This window comes from Lethenteron reissneri, chromosome 26 (genome assembly GCF_015708825.2).
Source record: "Lethenteron reissneri isolate LAM-NWPU_2019-01 chromosome 26, ASM1570882v1, whole genome shotgun sequence".
Classification (NCBI taxonomy): Eukaryota; Metazoa; Chordata; class Hyperoartia; order Petromyzontiformes; family Petromyzontidae; genus Lethenteron; species Lethenteron reissneri.
Window position 1 is genome coordinate 17,199,435 of NC_083804.1, and position 12,403 is coordinate 17,211,837.

At 47.3% G+C, this 12,403-nt stretch overlaps 2 protein-coding genes across 5 annotated transcripts in view; one reads left to right on the forward strand and one right to left on the reverse strand.

Moving 5' to 3' along the window:
* Positions 1–16: 16 nt before the first annotated feature.
* On the reverse strand, positions 17–5,063 carry LOC133347732 (DBH-like monooxygenase protein 1 homolog). The gene has a single exon (XM_061560256.1). It carries the CDS (start codon positions 4,417–4,419, stop codon positions 2,590–2,592), a length of 1,830 nt encoding a protein of 609 aa, XP_061416240.1. The 5' UTR covers positions 4,420–5,063; the 3' UTR covers positions 17–2,589.
* Positions 5,064–6,473: 1,410 nt separating this feature from the next.
* LOC133347734 (guanine nucleotide exchange factor for Rab-3A-like) overlaps positions 6,474–12,403 on the forward strand; it is a 28,062-nt gene continuing 22,132 nt past the window's right edge. For all 4 annotated transcript variants that reach the window (XM_061560261.1, XM_061560259.1, XM_061560262.1 and 1 more), the window contains exons 1-2: positions 6,474–6,587; positions 11,992–12,395. In XM_061560261.1, coding sequence (XP_061416245.1) covers positions 12,001–12,395 — 395 coding nt within the window. In that variant the 5' untranslated portion in view covers positions 6,474–6,587; positions 11,992–12,000. The remainder of the gene's footprint in view (positions 6,588–11,991; positions 12,396–12,403) is intronic.

Consider the following 12,403-nt stretch of genomic DNA (forward strand, 5'->3'; position numbering starts at 1 on the left):
ATTCCCCTCGACTGCCTGTGGTCAGTTTTGTCGTTTCTTCTACTTGCGAATGTTTGGGTGGTGGTATCAGGCCACGAGGGCACAATGGGTGGCATTGTGCCGCTCACACAACGGGCGCGTGGCGTGGATTTTTGGAGTGTAAATCCGGAATTATGTTGAGCGCGAGAGCTCCGCGCAATTGTGAAGGTGGTGGCGATGACGACTTGAGGTTTGGTGATGGTTGGGAAAATGGCACGATTGAAAAGTACATCTTAATTGCAATGTTACATGGAACTACGGTTCAAAAAGTGCTTAGTGCTGCTGTGCGTAATTGGTCTTACAAAAGCCGAGTTTTTTTTAATAAAATAAAAACACTTCTTTACGTATTAAAAAAAGCATAATTTTATTACAAAAGCAACACAAACTACGTAAATTCTTGCGGTTTAGCGGTACGCATTGCTAGATGACGTCCAAAAGATCACGTGACCACTCCTTCAGCAGTTTTTTTTCCGGCATGCAAAGTCTCCCTGCGTATAATTTAGCAATCACGTGTAAATATAACATATGTCAATCGATATACAGTAATGTATTATTAATGCGTAATATTCTGGAGAGTAAGCTAGACCCGACATTTACAGAAGTTTAATGCGAGTTATGAATTAACAAATCGCGTTGCCCCAATGTTAATTGAAGGTGGTGTATCTGCAATCCACCAACTCTCAAAGCAAAAGCAGTGTAATCGCTATATGACTGAGAATAATAGTTGCGAGTATTGCTTGCCATTATTGGTCATACACAATCACCGTCAATGTCGTGAGCATTGTAGATTGTAGTGAACAATGTATAATATGCACGTCTAGCCCTTTTGCAATTCCAATGATGGATGAGGGCCTCCCTACGCCGTGTGAGTCTCAGTGGTCCTTTGACCATACTTTACCACAATGGCTAAGTGAACTCGTAAACTATAGCATCGTAAAAGATTAACTATTATGGGATAATTTTTTTACACAATTTCTGGATACGGGCCCGTGAATTGAGCAAGTTTATGAGAGCTTGTGGAAAAACAGACGAGGGGAGGGAATTACAAAGTGGAATCAAAGCAGAAAAACACGTTGTAATCTGCGGTGTTTGTGATGTAACACAGCAAGGATGGCACACACGTCTGGTAGACCGAGCCCTCGACATGGTGGACGAATCGATGAGTGAAGTTTACAGGAACAGTAACCGCGATTGTAGCGATGGAATAGTGACAAGAAGGCGACTGACTGCCGGTGAACGAGTGAGTGCAGCGAATGAGTGAGTCCTGGATCTTCCATGAACCTGATTCACGTAGACTTGTAATAAGTGTAGTGAGGAAGAAACTAGACAAAGTGAAGGTGCTCCACTTTGTCGAGTTTGTGCTTTGTGTACAGAAAAAAAAATTAACCCGTAAAAACAAAGTTTTTCACTATAAATCCTTTATATGCGTGGTATCGGTTTTATTTTATTATTCATTTCTGTTTTTCTTGAGTAAGAGTTTCATTTTTATCACATTGGTATTTTAAATTAAATATAAGGAAAGTCGTATATAAGGCTTATAAGGTTTTCAGTTTTTGTATGATTGTTTATATTGTACACGTTTGTTGTTTTCTTGAATAATTTTCTGTGTTTAGGAAAAATATATGATTGTGTTAGTGAAATTTTTTTCCCCTAAAAAGTGGAAAATTTTTAAACAAAAATAGTGACAAGAAAATTTTCACGAAAATAAATTGTCACGCAAAACGAGTCTGTACAAAATGTCAGCTCGATTGGATCACGGGAAGTGGGTTAAAAAACTACCGAAAAATGTGCACGATCGTAAGCGCGCAAGCAAGCAAGCAAGTGAACTTAATATAAAGGATTTAAAAAGACAAGCTTTCTTCCAGTACTGGCTGGCAATCGCAACCAGGCATAAGCAGGGTGGTGGAGCCCGTTCATAATACCTACAGTATAATCTGGTGGTACAGCACTCCCCCGGCGATGTATAAACACACCGATGTTTCAAGACACCTACCACTTAATCTGAAGAAAACGTGTCGAGTGACTGACTGTCTGTGGAGTGATTCTGTGTGGAGTGAATCTGTAGTGACCGCGATGACCGACTGCTGAGTACATCTGTGCGCAGTGGTCTCTGAGCTGTGCCTCTGCGGCGTTAACCGAGTGAATATCACGAGAAGTGAAACTGAAGTGAATGTTCCGAGTGAATCTCCGCAGATTGCATTCGTACGGCGCACGGGACGAGTGAACGTGTCTCGGAATGAGTGTGACGATTGACTCTGTACACAGCCGATCCCGTAAATCTGCCCAGAACAAATATTCGGAGGTGCGACCAGGACCGGATTAAGGCACGAGGGCTTTAGTGGCTGCAGCCCAGGGGCCTCCAGAGATTGAAGCGAAAAGTTATTTCGTTTGTGAATGCTGAATTTTATTTGTTGTTAGCCTTGTAAAAAAATGTTATTTTTCTTTACTGGGGGCCTCACAGAACCTGTAGCCCATGGGACCTACATAAACTTAATCCGGCCCTGGGTGCGAGGAGCTGCGGGGACAGGCCGGGGGTGGCCGCAGGGGGAAGAGGGAGGACGAGGTGGGGCTTCACAGGTGGAGGAGGATGGCGACGGCGGTGGTCACGATGATTTCCCACCCGCACCACAGCCACGGGTCCAGGCGGCCAACGCGACCCACGCTGCCCGTTGCCGGCAGCCGTGCGGTCTCATACAGCCACGTGTCGGTGGTCAGCAGGTATTGTCTCACGTCGTAGTCTGCGCTCCGCAGGAGCCGCGAGTACTCCTCGACGCGCTCCTCGCTCCACTCGTACTCGGCCATCACCGACTCCAGGGGCCTCCCCTCGTACTTCTTCGGCGCCGAGACCACGTATCTGTACTTGTCGCTCGCCGTCACCTCGCAGCCGAGCAGGTCGCGAGCGAGCGTCGGCACGTGGACGGTGCTGCGGCAGCGCGCGAGGCCGACGCGCGGGTAGTGGTGCAGGTACGCCAGGCACATCTCCTGCCGCATCTCGAAGCCTCCCGTGGTGATATCACTCCTCCCCTCCGTCCCGTAGGTGCACTCCACCACCAGCATGTCACCCGCCATCACCTCTACGCTCCGCGGGAAGTGTATGTATTGGTGAGAGTTGACGTCGTAGCCGTCGTCTTGACCGAGATGTCCGATTTCCTTGCCATCTCGGAATTGGCGCACGTGGATCTGTCGCCCGGCCACGTGCGCGTGCAGCAGCGCGTCGAACACCCGAACACTCGACACGGGGCCCGGCCGCAGCACCTCCGTGCTGCACAGGCCGTAGGTGACGAAGCCGGACACGTTCGGAGGGATCATGTGGTAGGGGCTCGGGTCCGTTCCCACTTCCAAGATACCCGCGTCGTACCTCCGGAGCTTATCGGTGCACAAGAGCCGGAAGCCAGAGTTGTCCACGACGCCCTTATCCAATTTAGGGTTGTTGTAATGGATCTGCAGCAGGACATACTTGGGGTCGTCCTTCATCCCCAGCGAGTAGCCGACGTCCTCGGGGTACTCGAACGGCTCGCCACCGATGGCCCAAGCGGCCACGATGCCCTGACAGTGCCCGAACGCCAGCGGCGCGTTGGCTTGGTAGCACTGGCTCTGATGATTGTGCGCCCCCTCGATGTCACCCGTGCAGCTGTAGAGCACCATATGCTGCACGTACGACTTGCTGACATCCGCCAGCACTGCCTCCACCTTGATGAGATGATGCTTCTCCGGCAGCTCGGGCAACTTGAACATCGTGCACGAGTAAAAGGTGTCTCGATCGGACGGGATTGTGAAGTTGCTGGTGAGAAGCTCGACGTTTATGCCTGTCCCCGGTGGCACGACGCTCTCAGGAGAGTCGGGTGGTGGTGGTGGCAGCGGCGGCAGCAGCACAATCGCACTCGTGCCGCGTTTATCGCCGTGGTACGAGATCACCTCGTCGATCCCGAACGCAAACGCCACGTTCACCGTGCCGCGCGTGATGTCCACGTCGCGTGCGTCTCCGGTGCTGAGCTGCCGTCCAAACCTGACGACGCGGGTGTCGTCGACGACGTCGACAGCGAAGAGGTGGACGTCCTGAGAGTCGTCCTTCACGGGGGTCGTGTCGTTCACCGAGTAGCGGTCCGTGCACAAGTAAGGGTCACCGGCATGGTCGGCCCCGCACACCAGCATGTCCGTGTCCTGCATGCCGCCGTGTCTCGACACGCCGAACCCCACGTAGCCGCGGGTCTGCACTTCCAGCTTGAACACGATGTAGGAGCTGTTGGCGTTCCACGACACCAAAAACATGTCGTGCAGCTTGGCCCACTGCTGGAATTCCTCCAAAGACAGGTCCGTAGCCCCGCTGGGGTCCGTCAGGGCCACCACGACCACCGCCGCTATTTGGACCACGAGGCACAGCCGAGCAGAAGCGGTCATCATGATGCACCTTCACTCCGTCCGGTCCACGGGGAATCTGGATACCTCTGGCTCCGGAGAATGGTCAGCAGTTTAATTTGACGGAACGATTGCGACTATGGTTGCGCGAAAAATCACCTATGGTTAACCACCAAATACCAAAAACCCGACGGTGATGAGACCTATTTAACGAGCCTGAATGAAAACGCAGCCTAAGATAAGCGAGTAACGTGCACTGCGAAGTGCAATGTTAAGTCACGTGTATTTTCTATTCACTGAGTGCAGTGATTAGCTGATACCCTCGGAGTGCGTTCACTCCGAGGGTATTTGGCTCAACTTGTGACGGCTTTAGTCGGCTAAACTAAGCGAATGACCACGCGAAATCCACAGACCGAGTCTCGCCTCACAAGCCACAAATTTTCGTCCACCCCACTAAGACTGTATGTAGCTGGAGACAATTAATGGTGCCTGAGCTGACGGAACAAGCCCGGCTTCTCGTCCGCTAAACCCCGGGCGCACAGAGCACAGAGCGGGGCTGGCGCTATTAAAAAACAGACAAAGTGAAACGGGGGCCCGGTCAAGTTATCAAAAAAAGAGGGCTTGGTCCAATTACCAAGGGAGCCTCCAGATAAGAGTCAGGCAGCAGCGTGCGAGCGGTGCACGCACAATTGGGGTGCAGCGGAGGGGCGGGCTGCTTGGCAGTCACTCAAGGGAGCGGTGGCGCAGTGGTTAGCACGCTGTGTTAGGAGACCCGGAGATTCTCGCTCACGGCCAACGTCAGTGACGAATATCCGAACCGGTCCTGGGCCTCCGGAGCAATGTGTGAAACATCGACACGGGGGAGATAAGGCGGCCTGGCATAATGTTGGCCACCCACCCCCTCGTGTGCTGTTCCGGCCTTCATATGTCCTCCTCGCGAACAGCACTTGCCCCAACAGTCTGTGAAGGCTATATGGGGGTTTCGATTTAAAGCTTTCGTGACTGCAGGGATTCATCTTCTTGGTTCTTTCGGTAAAGTCACGTAGAAGAATGGAAGTAACACAATTATAAAAATAAAACAATAAAATAATTCTCAAGACGTTTCGGCCACAACGCAAGCAGCCGTCCTCAGGTGAAAACCAGGTCTGTCGAGGCGACAGCGTCTGAATGAAACAGCGCCGTGCTTGAAGCATATATATAAGCTGGGTTGGAAGGGGGGGAACAGGCGCCTTGACATTTCCCCTATCCCCTCCCTTTGATGCTGCTAATCCTGCATAATGCACGGGCATAAGTAGTACTAATCACATATCTGCATTTCCCATAAATATGCTAAATTCCTCTTGATATGCAAATTATTTTGTCAAGGCGCCCTTTCCCCCCCTTCCAACCCAGCTTATATATATGCTCCAAGCTCGTGTGCTGTTTCATTCAGACGCTGTCGCCTCGACAGACCTGGTTTTCACCTGAGGACAGCTGCTTGCGTTGTGGCCGAAACGTCGTGACAATTATTTTATTATGTTTTATTTTTATTATTTTATTACTTCCCTTCTACGTGACTTTACCGAAAGAACCAAGAAGATACATGGGGGTTCTTTGTTATTTGCTCAAACACGGGGGTGGCATTGTGACGCAGGGTGACGGATCTGACCGTTTGCAATGCGTCGTTCTGGGTAAAGGCCAAGAGATCTCAGCCTTGATCACGCATTCACACGGAACAAAGCGACACGCGGTGGGTTTGCAACACATTTGAGCGTTTGACTCCGCTTGAATTTCCTGCAAAAAAACGAGTTCATCGCATAATGCGTGACGTCACGCATAATGCGCTCACTCCGCCGCATAATGACACTACGTCACGCATAATGAGGTGACCCCAAGCGGAACGCGATGACGTAATGCACAATTAGATGACGCCACCCATAACACGAAGACCGGTCATGCTAAGGCACACGTCATGTCACGTGTAACATGACGTTTGACGGGATAGTGACGTCAATTGACGCCCGGAAGAACGGATGCAAATTTATGCGGTGACGTCACGCAGCACCCAAAAAAAAGGGGGAGGGGTGCACGTCACGTTTTTGCGCAATGACGTCAAGTGACCGTAATGACGTCAGCAAGGGCAGTGACGTCAAGACGTCGGCAAAGGCGGCTGATGCCGCTCGTTGGGAATGAGCGGCTGGCTTCGTTTAACAGCGCGGGATTAATCACCCCCGGTGAGACGCGTCACTCGCACATTCAGAGCTGCTCTGCTTTAAAATGTCGCAAGCGCGGACGGGAATAATCCCCTGTGCCAATTAACATACATTTAAAAATAAAAATTTAGACCGACCCGTCGAGGCCTAGTCGCCCAACCGGGTGAGGTGCGCCCTTCCCGGTGAAAAAACTATCCGAGCAGTGGTCGGGGCGTAAGGACCCCGAACTCCCGTCGTTCGGGTTCAGAATCAGAATATTTATCCTGGAGAATTCCGACGAGCTACGTTTTCACAGACGTCCGGGGTTAAACACCGGGCTCTGCTTTGAGTGTCGCTTGTTGTTGCGGTCTTTTTTTCCCCTAATCGACAGACGCCTCGGCGGCTTGGTCATTGACGGTCCAGTATAGGTCTCAGGCGAGAGTGAATGAACGTAAGGCTACCCCAACAGTTGTCAATGATGTGTCGGTGTGGTTGACGTGAAGGGAGGGTGCCGGTTGTACGGGGAGCAGGGGAGGGTTATGTTAAGTTCGCGTCGGATGGTTACATTTATGTGAGTGATCATTTATCGTTGGTGTACGCGTGAGTTGTTTGGTGAGCTTGTGTGATGTGGGACGGTTGATGGGCCTCTGCCATGAGCTTGGGTTGCTGGTGTGCTTTTCATGACTCATGAGTAGCAGCGGTTGTTGGTGTGCCTTTGAGATGGTTAAGGATTTCTTCATCATCATCATTGTCCCTTCGAAGTCTCAACACCACTTACTACACTGTGGAGATATCAGATGTTGAATTACGGTTGAGAGACTGGTTCACGCCACAAATGAGGACATTCCATTTGTGGTTGAGTTATTTAGGTGTGTATAGGGATCTTTTTTTATAAATAAGTGGAATTTCCACAAAATCCAATTCATACCTGCATTGAAGATAGAAACTGCTCAATGCAAGGTATTGACACGCCTTGAATTGTACATTAATGTTATTTAGAGTTGGCAGAGTGGCATTATATGTGCCTCTATATAGCATATGCATTTGTGGGGTTGTGAGTGTTTTTTTTTACAGTGCATGAATGCTTTTTACTGGGTAGGTTTCGGTATACAGTATATGATAGTTGCTTCGGGGCACTTTATAATTCTATTTTAGTGCACGTTACTGCGTATACTTGTGCATTGTCTGTTACTGTGCTGATGTATGGTTTTATGCTTTTTTTACTGTGCAAGAGTGTGGTGGCAAGTATGTGTTACTCAATAAATAGATGATGCTGTGCCTAAGAGCATGTGGTCCTGTGAATGTGTGACTGGCTTTTAAACGCTTGTATATGAATATAAGCTGCAGTGTTGAGAATGTCACTCTTAATTGTGTAGTGCACTGCGCATAACTGGAGGAATACAGTATATGGTGTTCTCTGTTATGTATGTGTCGGTGTATGAACTTTTGATATATGTTTTTACAGAACTATATATACAGATGAAACAAAATGCGAGTAGTATAAATGCACACGCAATTCGCGTGTGCGTTACTCACACTGCTAATGTGCATCGTTGAGAGCTTATCGCTCTACATGACCTTGACTAGTGATCGTAGCCACGTCTGTCATTGGTGTTGTGCAGTGTGCAGCCCGTTCAGTATCCACACCCTTGCAAACGAGTTGGCCAGCCACTGGTCTGTGTTCTACCAACTCGGAGGAAATTAAAACTAATGTTCTTCAGCAAAGGAAATCACGTTAGTCACGACTTGTAATAACGTTCACATCTAGGGCATTCGCTTTTAAATTGTTTGGTTGCAATTTGATTTATTTCCCCCATTTTTCCTAGAAGTTTATTGTTGTTTGAATTCTTGTTCTTGAATAGCACAGTTGCTTTATGAAATATATTTTTTAAACATCTTGTTCTTTAGCGCCTGTTATGTACATGTTAAGCAAGTAGCCTGATTGCCTATGACCAATACCCTGAATGTACCAGATCTCACGACATCTCTAAATTAGTGGTTTAGCGCTTGGAATGGATTTGGGATATTTCTATGGAAGATTTGAGTGTTATTTCCTACAAGTACTCCAGTGTACTTTCATGTGTCAATCAATCAAATGGAATTGACCAAGCAGGACCCTTCTAAAAAAAAGACCAGAGACTATAATGTGTTCCTGAGTAAAGGTTATTATTTAAAACCGATTGCCAATTATTATTAAAGATATACCTACGGAGGTAACACATCTTGCCTAAAATAAGCATAAGATGAATGTAACAGTTGGGGGCCATTACAACATAATATAGAAAAGTAACTGCAGTATTAATTATTCTTAACCATGATCAATCAGCTATTTGTTATGACCAATGGTATGGAAGACCATAACCCACCACGGTGCAGTTGCATATACTTAGCTTCATGTCTTAGCAGTGCGTTCTTAATTACAACGATATGAATGATATATATTGGTGTTGTTATATCTGCACAATTGGAAGGAAATTAGTCGAAGCATAATGCGTTGCCATGAATTATTACGATTTGGGGTGGTGATTTTCACTTCTAAATATTTCTGTTGTAATAGTGCAGTGGATGGTAGCGCAGCCAGTGGTCTCAGGAGTCGTGTATATGTGACATCTAAAAATTGAAAAACATCGATTCTTACACCCGCAAATATATGGATGCATATTGATCTTGACAATCAATGTTAATTAACGGATGCATCATTCTACCCCAAATAAAGATGATATAATCATCCCACCATCATTCATCGGAGATCAATTAAATGAGGAGCACTTTTCAGAACGTCAACTGCATTTCCTATTGAACACCTAGTCTCTGCCATACGAATGTGTAATTGTCATAATTGGTTTGTGACCTGCAGAGACAATAATCGCTGATCCATGCTTGTCTAAGTAGGGAGACACTGTTCATTATTTTCAATTGGTATTTAAGGTCTACATTTGTTTTTCTGTAGCAAGCATTGTGCATCTATAAGGTAACCACTGTTTACAGATGAACTAAGCCCCGAGGGCTTTATGAATGATACTACTTTGAAGCGTTAGAGTTTAACAGATTTTTTCAGGTTAAACTTTAATAAAGGAGTGCTAGAACAAACACTGTAAAGGCAATACTCATAATGATTGCTAAGCAAAATGTCATCTGGGCTATAAAGGTTAAGATTCCTTTTTTATAACAAAACTTGTGTTGACTTTGCACATTGGTCCCTTAGCGATTTTCAGAGAAGGCTTCTGTTTTGAAGACTAAATACATTCAAAATATTCACGAATGAGCCTTCCGAACCAATGCTTTTCAGCAGCATTTGTTTAAATACACACCTGAGAATTGGCACTTTCGAGGCAAGGGTTGGTGGATCACACAGACTTGTGAAGCTCCAAAACTTTAGGGCCTGAGATAATAGTACAGCAAATAGGTTGTACATGCTCGTCTTCTTCTTCCTCGCGTTGTTCCCGCTGTGGCGCAGGGTCCGCTTTTCGGCATTGTCTTCTCCATTTGGCTCGGTCCAGGGCATCTTCAGGGGATGCGTTGACCGTCTTCATGTCTTCCTTTATTCGATCCAGGAAGACATGAAGACGGTCAAAACGCACATTATCATGTACAGCAAGTGCTGTTGGAACTGTGACCTGCATCTATGTTTCTCTGAGGTTAACTATAACTGAAATGATTACCCACGGTGCTTTTGGATTCTTGGATATCGTATGTGTCTCGTGTGTCATGCCAGCTTTCGTAGGTGTGTGCTCACCAACAACTTTGCTCCATAGTTTACAAAAATTAGATGGAGGTTCTTTGTCTCTGTGTGCATGTGAAGCAAGCTGTTCTGAGTTCATTCGGAAGCCAATGATTTAATTCCACATTCAGTGTGCTTAGCCTCTTTATCTTCTGTCAGACTTCAGCCTTGGAGAGAAAACAAACACCTGACAGAGTTTTAATTTCACCTACTCTTCTCATTACCGGGGTTGGGTTTGCTTGGTTTCATTCCTGCTTTTCCTACTGACTTTTTTTAAATATCTCAGTTGATCCCTTCACTCCGAGCTTTTAAAATAAAATTTGACTTGGGTTTGGTTGGGAAGGGCGGTTGAGGGTTCTCTGTGCCTTGGCGGTTATTTGTCAAACATTTACCTTTGCATTGTGCCCTTGGGAACATTGAATGCTCTGGTGGTTTTTGTTCACCCGGTACAGCCCGTCAATGGAGAAGTGTGTGCCAGGCATCATAGGATTAAGCCCTCCTTGTTTGTGGAATGTGGCTTGCGTGTATGGATGCTTTGTGTCTGGTCACATGAGTGCCATGCTCACCATGCTCGCTGTGGTGGAAACCTCGTTTCGTTGCCATTGACCTGTGTCACACACTGTGTCAAAAGTGAAGTCGTTTTGTATTTTTGTTGTCATCGGTTGTTTTTTCCCCCCACCAAACCAGTTGTTTTTGGGTTAAACGTTTTGACAGACGTTGTTGTTGTTGTACATCAGTACAGAATTGCTCTTGGTGGCACGAATACAAACGGGCGCATTTGTGCTCAGTAAGAGGTTTTATTTTGGCAGTCGCGAGGTTTTTCCGGATTGTTTGCCTTCCACTTGCGGGATGCAGTTGTTTCCATGTATAAAAGCAACGTTTTCCTGTTTAGATATTGGGCACATCACGTCAAATCGATTTAAAGTAGATTCTTCAACTCACATAGATTGAATCATATGTGTGGGAATGTATTAATGCTGGTGTTGGTAAAATATTTGCTAATTATTTGCTTATGTTATATTGAGGCTAATGATTAGAGCAAAGATGTACAAACGAGACATTTTCAAGTAAAAACGTAAAAAAGTGATATAATTTCTGGATTGATTCGAGGCTCAAAATTGTGATAATTCATTAGATCGCTCGGCAGTTTTTTTTCTTATATCCCTACATACAGTACAATACAGTTTTGAGTTTATTTAGCCTAAAATGTGAATGCATCTCAAGACGCTGTTCATATGGTTCCATATGAAGGCTGTGTTTACATCGATAGCATTGAACATAATGAGCCCTTGATAGTGCTCATATTGATGGTTGATAGTGTTCATATTGATGGTTCAGCAGTTCCACTGCTGGATTCTATTTTTTCCGCCTGAGGACGACTGCTTGTGTTGCGATCGAATTATCATGATTTATTTTATATTATACCTACGTGACTTTACCGAAAGCTTCAAATCAAGATTGATGGTTATGATTTTAGTTATATTTAACGGGGATACAAATACATTTATAGCAGTGATAATCACGAGTAATAACACACGTACTGAAGCTGATAGATAAGCCAATAATGCCATTTTGATTTTAAAATGCTAGTTTACTCGAATTATTTTCATCTAGTCTGTGTACGGCGAGAACATTTGTGCCGTAAACAACAGCCTCTGCCCTCCCTATCTCTAACCCTCCTCTTCCTCCCCCTCTCTCCCCGCGCCACTCGTGTGCCCCCATCAGGTGTGGCGCATGGCGAGGAACGCCCTGGAGGGCTTCCACGAGGTCAACCTCTCCTCGCCCACCACTCCGGAGGAGGCGGTGGACGAGGCGGAGGGGGGCGGCCCGCGCCGGGCGGCACAGCTGACCCGGCGTAACGCCGCCGGCATCGCCGTCTACGTACCGACCATCGCACACGCCCGCCGTGCGCCCCCACGCACCTCGTCAGGCCCTGGCTCTGGCCCAGGCAACGCCACCGCTGCCGTCGCTAACACCTACGTCGTCTCGTCCGCGTCGCCCCGTCCCGCAAGCCTCGCCACCACCGCTGCTGCTGTGCCGGGCACGTGGCACACGGGTGCAGGGCTCAGTCCAAAGCCGGCGTACAGAGCCCTCAAGTCGACCCCAAACGGGGTCGCTCGGCCCGCGAGGTGAGGGG

Coding starts and splice junctions, on each gene's coding strand:
- LOC133347732 (XM_061560256.1), bottom strand. CDS start 4,419: ATGATGACCGCTTCTGCTCGGCTGTGCCTCGTGGTCCAAATAGCGGCG.